The sequence below is a fragment of the Juglans regia genome, chromosome 7 (assembly GCF_001411555.2).
Source record: "Juglans regia cultivar Chandler chromosome 7, Walnut 2.0, whole genome shotgun sequence".
Classification (NCBI taxonomy): domain Eukaryota; kingdom Viridiplantae; phylum Streptophyta; class Magnoliopsida; order Fagales; family Juglandaceae; genus Juglans; species Juglans regia.
The window spans coordinates 16,846,368-16,865,096 of record NC_049907.1 but is presented as its reverse complement, the minus strand read 5'-3'; the positions used below and the strand labels follow the sequence as shown (position 1 = coordinate 16,865,096).

At 36.7% G+C, this 18,729-nt stretch overlaps 3 protein-coding genes across 4 annotated transcripts; 2 read left to right on the top strand and 1 right to left on the bottom strand.

The window, feature by feature from the left end:
- Positions 1 to 978: 978 nt before the first annotated feature.
- LOC109010779 (cell wall / vacuolar inhibitor of fructosidase 1-like) lies at positions 979 to 1,667 on the top strand. The gene has a single exon (XM_018991691.2). The coding sequence runs from the start codon at positions 1,051 to 1,053 to the stop codon at positions 1,579 to 1,581; it is 531 nt and encodes a 176-aa protein (XP_018847236.1). The 5' UTR covers positions 979 to 1,050; the 3' UTR covers positions 1,582 to 1,667.
- Positions 1,668 to 6,011: 4,344 nt separating this feature from the next.
- On the top strand, positions 6,012 to 7,050 carry LOC109010778 (cell wall / vacuolar inhibitor of fructosidase 1). The gene has a single exon (XM_018991690.2). The coding sequence runs from the start codon at positions 6,223 to 6,225 to the stop codon at positions 6,964 to 6,966; it is 744 nt and encodes a 247-aa protein (XP_018847235.1). The 5' UTR covers positions 6,012 to 6,222; the 3' UTR covers positions 6,967 to 7,050.
- Positions 7,051 to 13,164: 6,114 nt separating this feature from the next.
- LOC109010777 lies at positions 13,165 to 16,453 on the bottom strand. 2 transcript variants are annotated; one of them, XR_004802052.1, is made up of 5 exons: positions 16,235 to 16,453; positions 14,861 to 15,796; positions 14,275 to 14,419; positions 13,994 to 14,124; positions 13,165 to 13,659 (listed from the first exon to the last, which is right to left on the bottom strand). XR_004802052.1 is itself a non-coding variant. In XM_018991689.2 (4 exons), the coding sequence occupies exons 2-4, from the start codon at positions 15,408 to 15,410 to the stop codon at positions 14,064 to 14,066; spliced, it is 756 nt and encodes a 251-aa protein (XP_018847234.1). In that variant the 5' UTR covers positions 15,411 to 15,796; positions 16,235 to 16,453; the 3' UTR covers positions 13,853 to 14,063. The 2 variants fall into 2 exon arrangements, 1 of the variants encoding a protein (XP_018847234.1); XM_018991689.2 differs by lacking the exon at positions 13,165 to 13,659 and having other exon boundaries at positions 13,853 to 14,124.
- Positions 16,454 to 18,729: the final 2,276 nt, after the last annotated feature.

Below are 18,729 nucleotides of genomic sequence, written 5' to 3'. Positions count from 1 at the left end.
TTCAAATTAAAAAGAGGAGCGTCAAAAAATACAAAAAGAGGAAGATTGAAATTTAAAATTTTCTCTATTATTTTTGTATTTGTACATTTTTAAATAAATCACTTGACATGATACCATGTCAAGAGAGTCATTTGAGCAGTAAGGTTAAGATGAGCTAGTAGTATTATTCATAGAATTTATAAGTCTTGCGAGTTCATTAGGATAGGATAACATAGAATTTGAGGTGTCTCTTACTATTCCTCCAAGTAATTAAGATCACAGCTCCTAATTATAATATTAACTTAAACTGGCCTTGTCTGACCCTAATGTTATCCCCGACACCAGTGATCTTGGCAGTATTCTAGTATGTTGTAGTAAAAGTGCCTCGTGCAGCAAGCTGGAAAACGTGGATTGACTCATGATCAGTTCATGTTCAAAGCAAGAATTTTTCTGTTACTACTTTTTGTCGAGCACACGAGGATTTCATTTTGTTAGAGCGTTTCTTATATACCTATTTTAACGCTATAATAGTTGTGATAATTAAGGTAATTTGCAGAAAATAACGTAAACTAGCTGGGAATGGAATCAGTTGTGATAATTCTCGATCCTCAGCTTGCTTGACATATGGCTAGAGGATTCGGTGCTTTGTTATAAATGTAATCAGAAGGTGCATAAATTCAGTTTATAAAAGAGAAAATGATCAAAAAATTACAATCAAGACTGTAAGATTTTGAATAATTAATACAATATCATGACTTTCCTTCCACCACAGCTTTGGTGCATGCGTTAAGATGAACGTTTTGTTGACTCATGTTGTGCATGATTAATTGATGAGTTGCAATCTTATACGGCAAGAGTATCCTTAGCAGATTGGAAACTTTTGCATCACTGTCACAGACAACACAACAATGGCAAACCCAACCATTTTTAATTTTACTTCTGCATTAGGTACGTACAGGCCCCATACTCCTGGCCTATAAAAGGAGCTCGCACCCTGAAGAATAACCATCATCTAGCTCTTAGCATTTCTTTACAACTTTTTGTCCCATCTTCTTTTCCTGATCTGAAAACATGAAACTTTTGTTGCTCATCTTTCTTGTTCAAGCTGTTCTTCAGACCATATATCTACCGGCAAGCCAAGGCACGGTGCAGCCAATGGATGCCAGATTGATTGAGCAAACATGCAAGCAGACACCCCTATACAATCTTTGCGTATCTATTCTTAAATCAGACTCTCGAAGTTCCAAGGCAGATGTCACAGGGCTGGCTCTCATCATGGTTGATGTACTCAAGGCCAAGGCAACTGGAACTAGGAACTATATTAAGAGGCTTCTCCGGGGCAACCTAAAACGAGATGTAAGGCATGGCTTGAGCTCTTGTGCTGAAGTATACAATTCTGTTTTAGAGGCTGATGTCCCGGTAGCCATTGAAGCTTTGCAGAAAGGTAATCCTAAATTTGCTGAACAAGCTGCAAATGATGCTGCCATCGAGGCCAGTTCATGTGAAAGGAGTTTCTCAGGCCATTCGCCTCTCACTAAAAGTAACAAATCCATGCAGGATGTCTCATCTGTGGCTGCAGCCATTGTCAGGTTATTGCTTTAAGGGGTTGATGCGTTTTTTGTGATGAACCTACCTACAACAATACAAAATGAAATAAATGTCTTTAATGGGATCTTTTTGGTAGCATATTTCAATTAGCTTAATTCAATTAAGTAGTTAGTCATATTATTTCCTTTTATACTATTATGTGTTTGGCAACACAAATAATTTCTATAAGAAAGATGGGTAAGATTTTCATTAAGCAACTTTCTCTCAAAATATTTTCTTCTTCATTAATGAAAATTTGGAGGTCCAGTTCTCTCCTAGTAGACATCCCTCCTGGCATGTCTATTCCATTTTCTCCATCTTTAGCATCATGGATGCCCTCTAATAGATATGCAAATCAGTTATTAATAAGACTATCGTTTACTATGATGTTAACAACAATGGATAAGGTGGCAGAGATCGAGATAGACCCATTTTATATTACGTACCCTTCAATTCTAATAAAAGAAAAGAGAAAAAATGAGTTTATCTTTTGTTTATAACTGGAGAGACCGTGCCTAACTCTAGTTTCCAGTACTGTATAATGGCCATTCACCCTACCAACAGAATAGTTCTTTGTGATCTATATCTCTATCTAATCGAAATCGTGTAGTGAGAGTATCCAGCATATCCTAGAATTTTCAGTTTTTAATTGCCTAGAAACTTTGTTGGAAGTTGTCAAATCACTTGGCTTCGTTCAACTCTTGCAATTTCTTTACTTTTCTTGGCATTTTTATCTTCCCTTTTTCTTGATGGGAACAAAGAACAGAGAATGAATTTACATTATGAATCTTCCTGTTTATCGATGGGAATAGAGGACAGAGAATTAATTCACTGTTTCAATTCTTTACTTCCTCAGCACTGTTGCAAAGATATTTGAACCTCTTTTTTTTTTTTTTAAGTACAGAGAATTAACTAAAGTTATGAATGAAAGAAGATTCTAAGAGCTCCCTACAAAATATGGAACTCCCTCGTTAACCAATGTATAACTAATGAATAAACCAAGCAACATGATTCTCAGTAAAGATATATATATTTTTTTAAAGAAAAGGAGGGCGACACCTCCATAACAAAAAAATATCAACTAGCATCTAACATAAGGAATACCCAATCTATCTGTACGAAGAAGACCCCTAAGCCTCCCCGGACCAAACTCCTCTCCAAGGAAATCCCAAGTCCCTCCATTAGCCCCATGTTTAGCTAAAAAATCCGCCACTATGTTTGCTTCTCTAAACACATGCCTAAATTGAATGTTAAGAAAAGAAATAATAGACTAGGTTTCTTCCCAAAAATCCTATAAATACCAATAATTACAAGCCCCCGAAATAAACCAACCCACCATCACATTTGAATCCAACTCAACCAAAAAATCCCTCAAACCCAGCTGTTGACAGAGACGAAGACCATCAATAAAGGCTCGACATTCAGAAATTGTGTTGGTAGCTTATCCATAGCAATGAGCAAAACCCCCAAGTACATGACCCTGCGCATTCCGAACAATACTTCCCCCGCCTGACATCCCTGGGTTACCAAGTGAACCACCATCAGCATTGAGTTTAGCCAACCCCACTGCTAGCGGAGACCAATCAATCAGCTTCGGCACTTGCACTGCAATAGGCACAACTCGACAGTTTAGTTCCCTCAACACCCACAAGTCATGTGACCCCATAGATTTGAACTTCTGCATGGAATCCAAAATGTCCAGAATAAATCCTTTGACCATTCGGATAATACCCTTCCATTCATATTTCACATCTTCCATACGTGCTGCACAACGAGCTCTCCAAAGAGCCCAAGAAATAAGATTAGCAATTATACCACGAAATCAATGAACTTGTGAGGAAGAAGAAGCAAGACACCACCAAACATTTAATACCCCAATCCACACCCGAGTTATTGGTAATCGAATGCCAAAAATTGCCGCAAAAAATCCCAAACCTTCCTTGGCCCCTCCCCATTACAAAGCACATGATCCATAGACTCCATCTTGTTTGACGCACAACAATGACACTTAGAAACAACAAGAATGTCGAGCTGTTTAATGGTTTCATCTATCGGAATGACATTTTGACGTGCTCACCAACATAAAAAAGACATATTCTTTGGCACATGATCTTGCCATAGTCACTTCTTCCAAAAACAAACATTACCATGGGACCGAATAAGCTGCCAGGCCGACTTCGTAGAAAAAACCCCATCCACCGTGTGCTTCCAAACCAGGACATCATCCCCCTCTAGAACACGGACCCTCGCTTGGATAATTTTATGAACCATATTCTCATCAACCAGTTGCTGAAGCCAAGCAAAATTCCAAGCCGCCCCATCATATAAATTTCGAACCTGCAACTTGGAATCGCCCACTACTGGTAACTGATCTGCAATAGGCAAATCCCCAAGCCAATTATCATACCAAAAATTCAAGGAACCCTCTCGGACCAACCATCTCGAATGCCTTAACATCAAAGGCAAAACCTGCAAAACTCCTTTCCAGAAACAGGATCCCCTTGACACCGCCACAACTAAAGCAATATGATCATTCCCCACATATTTTGAAGGGAAAAAATCTGACCAAAGAGATCCACCAATAAGCAATTTCCAAGCAAACTTCATGAACAAATATTGTTGGACCTCCGAAAGATCCCAAATCCCCAAGCCTCCTCCTCAACTGGTAAACAAATACTATGCGAGAAAACCCATTTACTTTTCTTAATCTCCACACTCGATTCCTAAAGGAAATTAGAAAAAATTGACTTAAGTTATGCGAAAACTCTTTTAGGCAAATTCATCAATGACAACAAATGAATGTGCATGCTATTAAGCACATGTTTAATAAGAATAATCTTACTGTCAAACGAGAGCAACTTGCTCTTCCAACCAGCCAACTTCTTTTGCATTCTCAGTAAAGATATAACAATGGCCCCTGTAGCCAACTTAGGAGGCTCTACCCGCTTTCCATATTACCGATTTCTACATTTTTTAATGCCTATTTATCTTATTGGGATGCCATGACAAAAGATCATCTGATTAGGGTCACCAAGAATAGTGAATATATATTATGATTAAATCATGGACGGCAGCCAACTTTGCCCTTGTCCCATGGGTTGTCAGAAAATATCTGGTCCCAAGAGGAGTACTTAGACTGCTTCATGAGACAGTGATGGGAGTTTATATTGCCTCATAATCTTGAAGTCCTATATGAAATTCCCAACATCAACTTCCGTGCCTTTACAACAGTCATTGTGTTCCCAGTTTGGTATCAGGTATTTCTTTTAGTCAAGTATAAAGACTCTGTGCAGTGTGCATCTATTTCCTTGTCATCCAAAAACAGAGGTGCAAGTGAATGTTGTTAAGAAGTCGATCATTTTCTCTTTTATTTTCTATCATGAATGTGCTTCAAGTGACCAAGTCTCCAACAATATTCTTTCAGACTATGCCCCAAAGCCTAATTAAGAGCAAGAGTTTTTCTTGGTAGATGTACAATGCTGGGAATTGTATCTCTCATCCGACTTAGATTTTCATTTTTCTTTTCATTTCACACAAAGGACTTCAGATTACAGAGAAATAAACGAGTATATAACAGTTTTCTCGATTTTTGTTTTTAATATTATTTCAGCTTTCACGTGCAGAGATACCTGAATAGTAGGGAAAACAGTCCTTGACAAAAAATTTCTAACCAACAGATTTTGAGGACAGCAAATCCTACATTGTGGGACAGACTATAAAGCCGACTTAAGATTCATCTACCAGCTGTTAACATTTCCGGCACCGACGTGGACATTAAGTTATACAAAAAGAAAAATGTGTAATTGGTGCATCCGAACTGATTGAACTTGGAAAATATGTGTAATTGGGTGGAAAAAACAAAATGCAGAAGTAATAAAGCTAAGAAAGCGACAATCAAATTATATAGGAAATTTCCTTAACAAAGGACCTTGAAGGATATTTGTTTGGTTGTCTATTGGATATATATTAAGGTTGCGTTTGAATGTTGAATTCGATTCAACTCTTTATAAATAGTAGTGAGTTGAATAACAAATGGAGTTATGTGGGATCCATCTAAACTGAGTTTAAAGTGTGTTTGGATGTTAAGACGAATTTAATACTTTTTATGAGAAGTTGAAAAAGATTATGACTCCCACGTATAAAGATGAGTTAAGTTAAAAAAAATTGTGGATCTCATGTGTAAGAAAATTTTGAGTTAATATTAATTTAAGAACTTAAGAATTGAATATTTAAATGATAAGACTCAGCTCAACTAATTTTCAACCAAATGCAACCTAAAAGGACAAAATGCTCTTGCACTTTGAGAGCATGAGAAAACTTTTTCGACTTTTGGGCCCCAAAGTTTGGGAACCATTGGTACCAACCAATGTTGGTTGTTAGTTGTTTGTTACCAGTACAGCAAGACACTTGTGAAAGATCACACTTGAAGTTAAAGATGGTTTCTTTTCTTTCCTTTTCTCAAGATGTGAATTATTGGGCATTTTTTTCCAAACTAAATACTCAAATCAGGGGGTTTTAAAAAAGGTGGGCGACCATAGAATTATCAAATATGTAATGTGAATGATGCAAGAGATTTCAACTAATACTGTTGAGCCATAATGTGGACACAACTCTGATTTCAAACTTGCAAAAAATGCAGAGAGAAACAACCCATAAATGAGACATCACTTGTGCCTATACTTTAACATGGGAAAAAAGAATGTTCATATCTGGCAATACAATTGCATAAACAAGTCCAACAAAGTAAAGTTCCATTTCTCTCATCTGAGAGAAGCCCAATTTCCCTATCTCTACACCTTAGCATCATCCTCCACTCTTTGTCCATCCAGTCTTCACAAAATAATGAGGAATTCAATCTCTCCAATCTCCATCTTTCTTCTTCTTGTTGTTCTTTTCCCCATTTTTCCTCCATTAACCCGATGCTCCATCCTTCCATTGAATGAAAGTGACAATTTGATAGAGGAAATATGCAAGCAAACACCCCACTATGACCTTTGCCTCTCATATCTGCAGTCCAACCCTCAAAGCTCAAATGCAGATGCCAAAGGTCTAGCCCAAATCATGGGCGATATCCTCTTGGCATGTGTAACGGAAGAGCTGAATTACATCGAGGGACTGATTAAGCAGGCCCCAGAGCCAGAGCTAGAGCGATCCTTGGCTTACTGTGCAGAACTATACATCCCAGTTGTGAAGTATACTCTCCCACAAGCACTGGATGCTTTGAGTAAAGGTGGGTACAAGTTCGCCAACTATGGCATTGCCGATGCTGCCAAGGAGGCCGATGCATGCGAGAAGAAGTTCTCCGGTTCAACCGGTTCGCCTGTGACTGATCGGAACAATCTTGTTGAGAATCTCTCTGAAGTGGCCAAAGCCATTGTCAATGTATTGCTGAAGGGTTAGTTTATTCTCTTTCTTCCTTTATAGTAGTGCTTAATTGTCGTGTAACGGGGCATCTCTGCAACAATTGTTCAGAACCTTTTGTCAGATTTTTAATATCTGTTTTGTCTGAATGTAAGCAGTAGTTTCAGCCATAAATTTAGGGTTAGTTTGTTTTCGGCGTTTTCGCAAAAGAGATAAGGGAAGATGAGTTAAATATTAAAATTAAAAATTAAATAAGATATTATTAAATTGTATTTTTTTAATATTATTTTTATTTTAAGATTTAAAAATTTTGAATTATTTTTTTATTTTATATAAAAATTTTAAAAAATTATTAATTAAATAAAATGAGATGAGTTGAAAAGAATTATAAAAATAAATTAGACTAATTTCTCTTGTTCCAATGTGATCATGGCATTCAAGTTTCGTAAAGAGTTGGGTGGAATGGATTTAGGTTGGCCTTTGTCAAGTGTTTTGCACAAGATTTTTTTCTTACAAAATATAGTATATAAATGATGAGTAGAAAAATTTAATTAATTTAAAAAAAAAACGTAATGTATAGTGTGTGGAGATAATGAATAGCAAATCTCCCAAAAAAATACAGAGGATTTATTTATGCATACAATGATAATACCAATTTTCACTCCAAATATTCTTGAATAAAACCACTCGTGTCTTCTATAGTAGTTATATAGATATAGAAGGTTGATCTTTTCCATTTTGGAATTGCAATAAAGATGGAGGAATTTGGATTAAAGGAATGTTACAAAAAACTTGCATCGCCGCTGCCCATTGCACTAGATTATGCGCGTATTGATTTTGAGATCAATGGATTTTTCTCATTGTCTATTCCTTGAATGAATTTAAATGATGTTTGATGTCATTGATGATGGGGCTCTGGATCCATTCTAGGATAGGAGAGGAATTGGCAATTGCTTGAATAATCATGTTTGAGTCCCCTTTAAGAATTATTTTTTTCAGACACATTCTTTACTCAACAAAAACAAAGGGAGGAGGTATCATTTGGTTATGCTCTAGTTTGTTTGTAAGGAACCAAAGGTTATCTATGGCAATGGTGGCAAAACTATGAAAGTATTGGTGCTCTTCCTCAGGGATTTTGAGGATCTTCGAAGGGCTGAGAATGTTTTTGATCCAGTTGGAGATTGGTTGACTTGAAAAAAGGGTGGTGTCAGTAGGCCAATTTGAAGGCCTCCACATTATTCTAGAATAAATGCAATTGAGGAACATATGTGAGAGGTCTTCTGGTTCAGTTTTACATAAATGACAGCTAAGTTGATCCTCATCAAGAGGGATGACAGTGTTGATTAAAGTTTTTGTGGGGAGGATGTTATAGCTTATTTTCCAGGGAAGCAATTTTAATCTATCTTGCAGTTTCAGTTTCCATAATCCTTTCCAATTGATGGATTGATTATTGAGAGTGGAGGAACAACTTTCACTAACAAGAGTTGCATACGCTGATTTGACAGAGAAAATACTTGATGAATGATTGAGCCATTTGATTTTATTAGGGATAAAGTGGAAATTATGGTTGGCTAAGGGGATTTTTTGAATTTCCCTTGAGGTATTTTCTGAGAAAATGGTGTTTACAAGTAATGTGTTCCAAGGCCTTGGTTCTTCAAGAGTGAGTTTGGAAACTGTCATGGTTTGATCAAAGATTGGATTATTTGGGTTTGGATGTGGCATGAAGGATGAGATGGTAGGAATCTAGGGGTCACTCTAGACTTTAGTGGAGGTATCATTGTTTATTTGAAAACAAACACTGGACCTCATAAACTCTCTTTGTTTAGAAGACTCTTCCAGAACCAAGTCATTAGCGAAGAGGAGATGGGAGATAGAGGGCCCTCCTTTTAACAATTTTATGCCCTTTATACAATTGAGATTTTCCTTTTTGTTAATGAGTCTGTACAGGACTTCAGTTCCAAGAATGAAAATGAAAGGAGATAAGGGGTCTCCTTGTCTAAGATCTCTTGAAGGTTGAAAGAAACCATGAGAGACACCATTGACAATGGTTGAAGGAATGACCATTCCATAGAATCAAAGGCCTTTGTCATGTCCATTTTAATGGTCATTTGGCCTACTCTGCCACTTTTTTTTTTTTCTTCATTTGGTGGAAAATTTATTGGGTTAGGATGATGTTTTCTTGGATGAGTCATCCATGAATGAAAGCGGATTGACAAGGGGAGATGATATTTGGGAGAATGGATTTGAACCTATGAGCAAGGATTTTTGCTATTATTTTATAGCAAACATTTGAGAGGCTAATAGGTCTGAATTGATTTACTTCATTTGGATTGTCAACTTTTGGAATTAAGACTAGGTTGGTGTGGTTGAGTTCTTTATGAAGCTTTCCATGAATGAAGAAGCTCTTAACAGCAGCAATCAAGTCAGTTTTAATGACTTCCCAAAAAGTTTTGTAAAAAAGACCCGTAAAGCCATCAGGTCCTGGGCCTTTGAAAGGGGAAGTTTTCTCATGATGAGAGTAATTTCCTCTTCAATTGAAAATTTGCACAGAAAATCATTCTCAATATCAGTAATCTTTTTTGGGAAACAGATTTTCTAGTCCAACAGGGGGTAGGATGAGAAGAGGTTCAGATGTTTTGGAAGTGATCTTGGATCTTGGCTATAATTATTGAGTGATCTGCCATCCATTGATTCCTAACTATTTTGAGGCACTCAATGTTGTTGCACCTACGTCTGATTGAAGTGGAAACATGAAAGAATTTTGTCTTTAAATCAGTGGAGGTAAGCCTAGTCGCTCTGGATTTTTGTCTCAAAAAGAATTCTTCCCTTATGAGCAATTCATTGATGTTTTCCTTTAAGTCACCTTCCAAGGTCCTAGAGGAAGGTGATGAGTCTTGGTCCTGGAGTGAGGAAAGGATAGTGGTCAGATTTTTTATTTGAGTTTGGATGTGACCAAAGCTTTTGAGATTCCATATGCAAAGAGTTTTTTTTTTTTTGTTACTTTGAGCTTTTTTGAAAGAATGAAGGATGGGGTTCCAATGAAATGGGAGTTCTAAGCATCTTTTAGGATCTTGAAGATAGATGGGTCTCTAATTCAGAATTCTTCAAATTTGAAAGATTTGGAAAAAGCTTTCCTATTCAAAGTTTCTAATATGATTGGTGCATGGTCAGATAAGACACGAGTGAGGGTTGTTAGAGAAGCTTGAGGAAAGAGTTCAAGCCAAGGGAGGTTGGCAATTCCTGTATCGAGTCTTTCTTTTATCAAATTGTGACCATGCCTGTTATTTGTCCAAGTAAACTTTGGACCAAAGGATCTTAGATCAGCAAGACCAAACCTATCCATGAACAAGTGGAGACCTTTTGGATTTGATGACTGAGCAACTGGTTTACCTCCTAGCTTGTCAGACTGAGTGAGGATTGAATTGAAGTCTCCTATAGCTAGAGAAGGGCCATTAAAAAAATCTATAATGCTGTTAAGATGGTCCCAAAATTCTTTCTTTTTACTATAGGGAGTAGGATAGTACACCAGATTTAAGAGCCACAGCATGTGGGTAGGATCAGAATACACCAACACAGATATCACATTACTAGAGATATTTATAAGGTCTATATTGAAGCCAAGCAGATACAAGAGCAAGAGGCCCTCCCCATTTCCCAGTAGGAGGGGCGTGCACAAAATAAGAGAAACCTAACATATTAACAATACAAATAGTGTCATTGGTAGATAATAGAGTTTCTGAAAGGAAAATAGCCTCAGGGTTATGAACCCTGATAATTGCCCTAAGGGATCTGATTGCACGAGGTCGGGCAATACCTCGGCAATTCCATGCTAGTAGCCTCATGGAATCTTTGGTGGCAGTGAGGACCCTGCCACCTCAGTCGTTGGATTCATGGGGAAGATATTCATAGTTTGAGTCTGAACTTTGTTACCCAAGGCCTTCAATTCTTGGTTTTGGTATGGTGCATATCAGACTATGGTGGAGTTGTTCTTCAGACTTTTCCTTTGCATCCTTTCCTTCTTAGCCTTTTGAGATGCCTTAATTTTTGCTGGAGTACCTCAGGAGGTTTCTGTCACCGCCCCGATCACATGTGCTCCAGTTCCTTCCTCTCTGCTTTCAGTTTCTTCCACAGGTATGGTTGCACTAAGATAATACCTGATGAATGGGGGGAAATGAGGGATGGTCTTCTCATAAGAAAAATTCTTTCTCTTCTTAAAAGTCTTGCTAGGTAGGTTGATGGAAGGGAATGAGATGGTAAATGCAGAGGCCATCTTTTTCTTGTTTAGGGATTGTACCTTGCAGGAAAACCCTTTTGGGGAGAGAGTGTCTTGATGGGGGGCCTAGTGGGCTTGGGAGAAGGTTTGGGTAGGGCTCAACAGAAATGTGTTAAAGGCTATACAAGCCTTGCCCGAGGGACTGACGAGGAGAGAAAGATGATTTGTTTGAATAAAGATGAAGTGGGCTTGGGTCCGTCTAAAATGGGCTCTATTGATTCATTTGGTTGGGTCGAAAGGGGGTAGGTATCATTGATGATGGGTTGGGGGGGGGGGGGGCAGATGGTACTTTGGCTTCAGCCGACCAGATTGCTGTACTGGCTCTATTGGTCCTGAAGGGGGACACCTGGAAGGAAGAGGATCTTTCATCTTGCGTTAGAATGGTTGGGATAAATGAGACCTGTTTATTGAAGGCGATTGTTTCACTGCTTCAACTAATGGTACAATCAGTTTTGTTTGGAAGCTTTGATCGATGCCATGTGGAGGTCAAATGGAATTGCATGGTTCATTTTTCCCTGCTTTTGAGGGTTGACTCTCGATATGGTGAACAACGCAGTTTTGTAGGTTTAGCTTACTCCTACTTGTTACTCCAGAAAAAAGTTGTTTGATGCAGAATTCTTTTTTGTTGCCCTCTTCAGTACTGATGGTGATTGCTTTACCTTTTCCAAGGTGCTCTTCCTGGACATTCTTCCCTATTGCTTTGGTAATCCTTGGACGAACCTGTATGGAGGTTTCAAATGTTCTCTGATTCTCACCGGTGGAAGAGTGGGAGGGATTTGTTCAAACTGTGGGACTAATTGTGGTGGTTCCCTCGCTGGTTCCTCGGGTTGCGCCATGCTCCTTGGTTCCTGGAGGTATGCTCTCATCCAGTGACCGAACCATGGCTCCTCAGCCGAGCTGATGTAGATGGGGCAGGCCTTCTGAAGATGGCCTAGTCTTCCACATCCATAGCAAAATTCGGATAAATGCTCATATTTAAAGCTAAATTTAGCAGGACTTTTATTAATTCTGGGCAAAGTGAATCCTTCATAGAGGGCTTTATTTGCGTTAATCTCCATCCTAATTCTTAAGAAAGGCCTTACACACATGTTGGGAAGATAAGATTGATCAATGTCAATTAAACACCCCAGGACTCTGCCTATTTTCCTTGTGTTATCTTCAGTCATCATTTCGAGGGGTAATCCATAGATATGGATCCAAAAAGTAGAGTGTAAAGGTTTATTTCCTAGAGACTAAGACCTGGAGGCCATTCTTTGAGCACCATATGATATCTTTTAAAATTCCAATATCTTTGATGAAACACTCTATTCTTTTCTAGTGGGGATGGAAAATTGAAAAAGAAAGTATTGGTTCCAAGGTCTTCGATCGTGAGCCTAGGTACAAAGCTCCTATACGCACGTATAGTAGAATGAAAAGTATGTTTGTTAAGAGCTTTGGCTGAGACCAACTTACCAATAAGAGTATGGTTTGAGATCTTTGTAGCAGTCTCAGATCTTAGATGCCAGTACCAAGATGATGTCATCTCATGTTAAAGTTTTTGTTTGTTCAATAAGCATGTCGAAGTTCGATTTGTCTTTTGTCATTACTAGGATGAGGTGGTTGAAAGTTGCGGAGGATTGGTTGGTGGAAGATGCTAGAGTGGATTAGAGAGAAGGTTAAAGGGAGATTAGGTGGGGTTCATAAAGGTAGAGACTACTAGAGGAGAGAGAACTCATCTTCAGATAGAGAGAGCGGTCCACTGTTTCAGACCTTGCAAGGTCTTATTTTTCACTACTTGAAAGATGGTGCAAATTATCTTTGTTCTCACTGAACCATCTTAACATTTTCCAAATTATTTTAAATTTTTTATTATTTCATTAATTCTTTTAAGTTTATTATTCTCTTATTTACAACACCACATTTCCACTCCTCCAATTGTAATCATTCACTTTACTCTTCCCAAAAGACTTATCAGGTTCAGCTTCAATCGTTGTTACTGCACAAAAATTTGAAGTTTTCTCTTTTTTCTTACAATAAATTCAAAGACTCGGATTGCAACAGACACTGATAATCTGGTCCAAACTGAACAAGAGAACCCAAGATCTTTATAGCCGGGGAGGGGATGACCCTTTGTTTTTAATTATTAAGTAATTGAGGAGGTGCTCGCCAATCATTTGATTTGCGACAACCAAATCTAAAAGTTGCAAGTGAAGCCAGGTGTGAAGACTCTCTGCCTCAGCATGTGGATCTCATGGACAATTAGAAAACGAGCCATCCTATGTTGAATTACTTGAGACTTTAAACTTTCTGGGAAGATTCTGTCACAGAGTCACCTGGTATATACCTCCAAAAGATCTCAAAAGAAAAACCATTAAGCTCAAGAGCTCTTCATTTGTTTCACATTTTGACCATTTGGATGCTAATTAGAGCACCCAACAATAATCACACTGCAATCAGATAGGAAAACCAGAGCACCATCACTGCATCCAGAGGAAAAGAACACTTTTTCAGTCAACAAAAAGAGAGATTCCCTAATATTTTCTGGAGCATACTACATGAACTGCTTATAAATAAAATAACCACCCTCAATCAAACATAATTTGGCCAGGTTCGTTGCTACGGAGCAACTTGTGAAACGTATTTGGCATCACCTGTAAAAATTACTCCTAAAACTTATACGTTAATTTGACTCACCCCCCCAATTTTAATTTATATACACAATAAAGGGGATAATTTACCCAAAAGATTCAGATTCATGTCACATGTAAAAAAAAAAAAAAAAAAGTGAGGAAAAATGGTTTGCGGGAGAACTACAAGGGCAACTCCAAAGTTTGTTCTCCAATGAAAACTAGGGCTGTAGCATTCACTTCAGTTATGCTCCCTTTCATCCCGCAACTCTCGTCAACTTTTCCGATCGATCAGAACCAGCCATTTGCTCTACTAAACTGCAAGGTACCAACATAACAGATGATTTTTACCGGACTGCCTCATCACTATTGTACTCATGAATGACAAAAGTACAAACCAAAAAGAACAAGAGATTTCAATAAGGAGGGGAATATAGTTTATATAGCCAATATGGACAATATACATACTTGGGAGACCAAGAAGCAGGTTCATTTGGCTCACCAGCAGACGCAAATGCATAGTACTGAACAGAAATCAAATCACTGTCCGTCGGTCCTGCTGACACAGGAGACCCTTGGAAGTTTACAGGTGGGTTTCTACTAGACGACATTCCTGCAGCATTGAAAATCTCATGAGAACGCAAAACAATGGTAGGAATACAAAAAAAAAAAATCTTGACAAGTAAACAGCAATTTACACGACAATGATATAAACTTAAAGCAATGGAACGTTATAAGATTCTAAAAACTAAAGTGAATGTTTGGCCTCTCATACAAAATCTAAGTGAATTTACTGAAGATTGATGGTGCATCTAAAGTATCACTTTGCATCATCAGGAAGTGCTATGCTGCTAGCTCACTAAACCAAAAAAAAAAAAAAAAAAAGTAGCAATGAAGAAACAAGATATATTCCCTGGTTCTTTCAGCATAGTACTCTAATTTGTTGGGTCAAATCTAACCCATCCATCTTCACAGGGAACAAGTCATGCAGTCAACCAAATTCCAATGCTAAATGCAAAGGTAATCAACATCAAGTCCAATAAGAAAAGATTACCTTGAAAGATTATTACAAGACAGAAGAGAATGGTCAACACCATGGCAAATATGCTGCTTCTATTAGGAGATGATGACTTAGCAGCTTTCATCTTCTTCAGGGCTTTCATTCGCTCAATCCTTGCCCTCTTCAACATGGCAAGTTCAGAGATCTCCTTGATTAGCTTCTGGTCAGCTGCATCCAATGATGGACCTCTGGGAGGTCTTGGAGGTTTTGGAGGTTTTTTATTGCTCGACTTTTTACGTTTATCCTTTACTGGTGTTATCTTAACATAATCTACAGCCTCTACCCTCTCTGATATCTCGTTGCTAACCATCCTCACATTCTCAGGAGAAAATCCATTAGAGTTTGAAAAATTGCCACATGAACTCTCCTTATCTTCCCTCTCGATGGGCCCATCAATGAACCCACCACAAATCTTCTCGAGCAATGTTCTTTCTTGCTTTGTAGCACCCAAAGCAGGAACTTTGATCGATTCTTCTTCACTAACTGTGAGCCCACTCTCAATATCACCTTCAAAATCTCTCTCTCTCGGAGTCATATGATCCATTTCAAACCCACAAACCAAATCTAATTATTTTTCTTCTCCACACACTCCAAATGGCAGAATCCACAATATCCCCAGAAGACCACCAAAAACTTTAGTCTTTGAAGTCAACCCATAACACAAATTGCCTCTCCGCAATATATATTAACTTCTTGTGCCAAAAGTGATCACAACTGAATCTACCTTCATTAAGTAAAGAACATTTCCAACTTGAGTCACAATCAAGGCCAGAAATCTTCACTATTGCAGTTTAACTTGTTTTGCGCGAGCTGACTGACTTTCGAGTGATAATCAACAGAAAGATAACAATTCCCCCATGTCTTTTCCCGGTGAATTCTACCCAAATGCCTATCTCCACAATAAGAACAATCCCAACAATGAACAGAACCCTGCAATTATTGATGCGACAGAAAAATATCAATCAACTATCATCTGAAAACAATTACATATAACTCTTGTGGTGATTTCAAAACACCAAAACAGACCAATGAAATGTTGGAAAATAAAGCCATAACCAATATGAGAATCCTTGAAAATAAAGCAAATAACAAATACGGGGTATAACAAAAGTGGATTAAAAAATGGCAAAAAAAAAAAAAAAAAAAAAACGATTGGCGAAGCAACACTAAAGTATATAATCCCACAATCAATCAAACCCACGAGATATTACAAATCAACCCACCCATCAGAACCCGTATATAGTTGCAATGCAACGAACGTAGTTAATATTCAGCGCAAACCAAAGCCAAAATATAGAAAAACATAATAAATCAATCAATAAAAACAAATAAGAAGCATTTTGAAGAATGAAACGGAAAAGTGAATACCTTTAACACAAAGCGAAATAACCCCAGATCCGATGCCTGATGAGAAAATGCCACCGTAGAAAACGGAAGCGTAATCTGCAGAGAGAGAGAGAGAGAGAGAGAGGAGAAGCCACGAGGGGTTTAGGCCATAGGCATAGGGGAAGGAGGGCCGGGAAAGTGCTAGACTACATTGTTTTCTCAGAATCTAAGATTTAACAACTGTCTTCTGTTATTATTGCACTATTAGTTTTTTTAGATAAGTAATACTAAAATACACTACGTGATGTTGTGATCAGATAAGCTTCACCGACACTTGTTCTAAATTCACTTTTTGCCATTCCTCTTTGTAGTTTCTACTTCTTCACATTTTTTTTTCTTTTATTTTTTTTTTAATAACCACACATTTTGGTTTTTAGGATCTTCCTATTGTACCTAATATTATACTTTTTAAATACCCAAAAAATTATAAACTTTCAAAGTTTTAAATATTATTATTTCTTTGGGTTGAGTACAATTGTAAATATATTTTTAACGTGTAATCATATGCATCAATCACTATTATCTTTTTTATAACATATTAGGATATTTTTTATAAGGTGTAGAGTGATAAATAGTAGTTGATGAGAATAATTTTTTATTTTTAATAATTTACTTTTAATGTGAGGATATTTGATTTAAGATATCTAATAAAATATGTACAAAGTTATTATTATTAACTTCCATAAGGAGTCATGAAAAATTCTTTGGATGTCAACCATAAAAAAATATATTTGAAATTTATCATTTTATTTTATGTTATTGTGGCAAAATGATTGAGAGTTTATCTAAACTCATTCCATCTTATCATTACAATTTTTATAAATTTTTACATAAAATATGATAAAAAATTCATTTTTTTTCAAATTTTATAACAATAATAATATTAAAAAAATAATATTTTATACAACTTTTAATTTACATTTCAACTCATCTCATCTCATTTCATCTCATCTCATCTCAAATCATTATCCAAATATCACTTAAATAAACCTGAGCCCTTTTTGCCCAAGTTAAAAACTTCTAGCCAAATAAAAGCTAGTCACTTTAATTTAAGAAAACTTTTAAAAACCCTACCTAGGAAAAAAAGAACCCAATAACATGATTGGGAAGTGGCTACACCTAATAAGAAATTTGCCATTCCATATTTCTAATCGTGAATGCATATTTTATCAAGAAGAAAAAACGTGGACCTAATATATTTACTATTTACAGCAACTCTTGCGATTTGAAATTCAAGACGAGTCACTCTTGAAGAGTGTTTATACACCCTCAAGATCAATTAAAATTTTGTACCGAACATCCAATGTCAATGAAAATAAAAGAAATTCAAGATGACTCTAACACAACACATTAAGATATTTTATAGCATACTTACAAATATTAAGATCTTAATTGAGAAAATGAAATATATGTAAAGTGAGTTTATAAAGCTTAATGTATTTATAAACATGTATTGGGTATTTAATGTATTTATTTATCTTAGAAAATTAATGTTTCAAAATGAGAGTGAGATTTCCCTTTAAAAAGAAAATCTATATACAATTGTACCTGGGCTATTTGTTACTTTTAGGAGGAAAAATATTAAAGTTGTGCTGGTGTATGAAATGAGAAATGATATTTATATTTGATGTAATTTATTTAAAAAAAAAATGAGTAAATATAAAATTTACATAATAAAATTTATTTTTTAATTATAAATTTTATTATTTTTTAAAAGAAGTACGCAGATATTATAAAATTTATAATTATCTCCAACATTCCTCGTATGTATAAAAGTGAGAAAAATAGGCCCTCACATTAACAGTAAATCTACTATTTATGTGAGTGTCCTTTTTACGACCGAAAACGGTAAATGTGTAATGAAAATTAAACGTTTGGGTTGATATCGTCAGAAGTCTAAACGGCATTATTAGTCAAAGGTTAACATCTAACGGGAAGAATCCAACGTTTATATTTTTGAAGAGAAAGGGACAAAAAAAGAAAAAAAAAAGGAAGGAGAGGACTAATTCCTTTCGTTAGGCTTTTAAAACCCACTAAATCATAAACCAAATGACGGTCAATTAATTACTACAAATCACAAAGTCACTTTCTTCTGAGCTTATAAAGGTAGAATATCTACTTTTTCTATGGATTGTGACTGCCCACCAAAATTAACACTAAACTGCATGTTTTTCTCTCTCTCTCTCTCTTTTTTTTTTTCTATTTATTTTAATGAAAACATATATATATCCTCGGATAATAAAATGGACTTGGGTTGGCTTAACCTATTACAGTAGCTGAAGAGATAGAGATAGAGACAGAGTTAGACGTATCATATAATATCAATGGGTGGATGGGGACCAAATCCACAAGGGCACCGACTCCACACGGGAGGGAAGATGTTTGAGATCTCAGAGGATTCTACGAGTTTGGATGTTCCATAGGTGGGAGGATAATTTGGACCCACTTGGTACTTCGGATGTGAGATTTGGTCCCAA

Bases quoted from the DNA above. Each gene is read 5' to 3' on its own strand.
- LOC109010778 (XM_018991690.2), top strand. From the start codon at position 6,223: ATGAGACATCACTTGTGCCTATACTTTAACATGGGAAAAAAGAATGTT.
- LOC109010777 (XM_018991689.2), bottom strand. From the start codon at position 15,410: ATGGATCATATGACTCCGAGAGAGAGAGATTTTGAAGGTGATATTGAG. The intron at 14,420-14,860 runs GTAATCTTTTCT...TCAATGCTGCAG, and splicing joins TCTTGTAATAATCTTTCAAG to GAATGTCGTCTAGTAGAAAC. The intron at 14,125-14,274 runs GTATGTATATTG...GGTACCTTGCAG, and splicing joins CCTGCTTCTTGGTCTCCCAA to TTTAGTAGAGCAAATGGCTG.
- LOC109010779 (XM_018991691.2), top strand. From the start codon at position 1,051: ATGAAACTTTTGTTGCTCATCTTTCTTGTTCAAGCTGTTCTTCAGACC.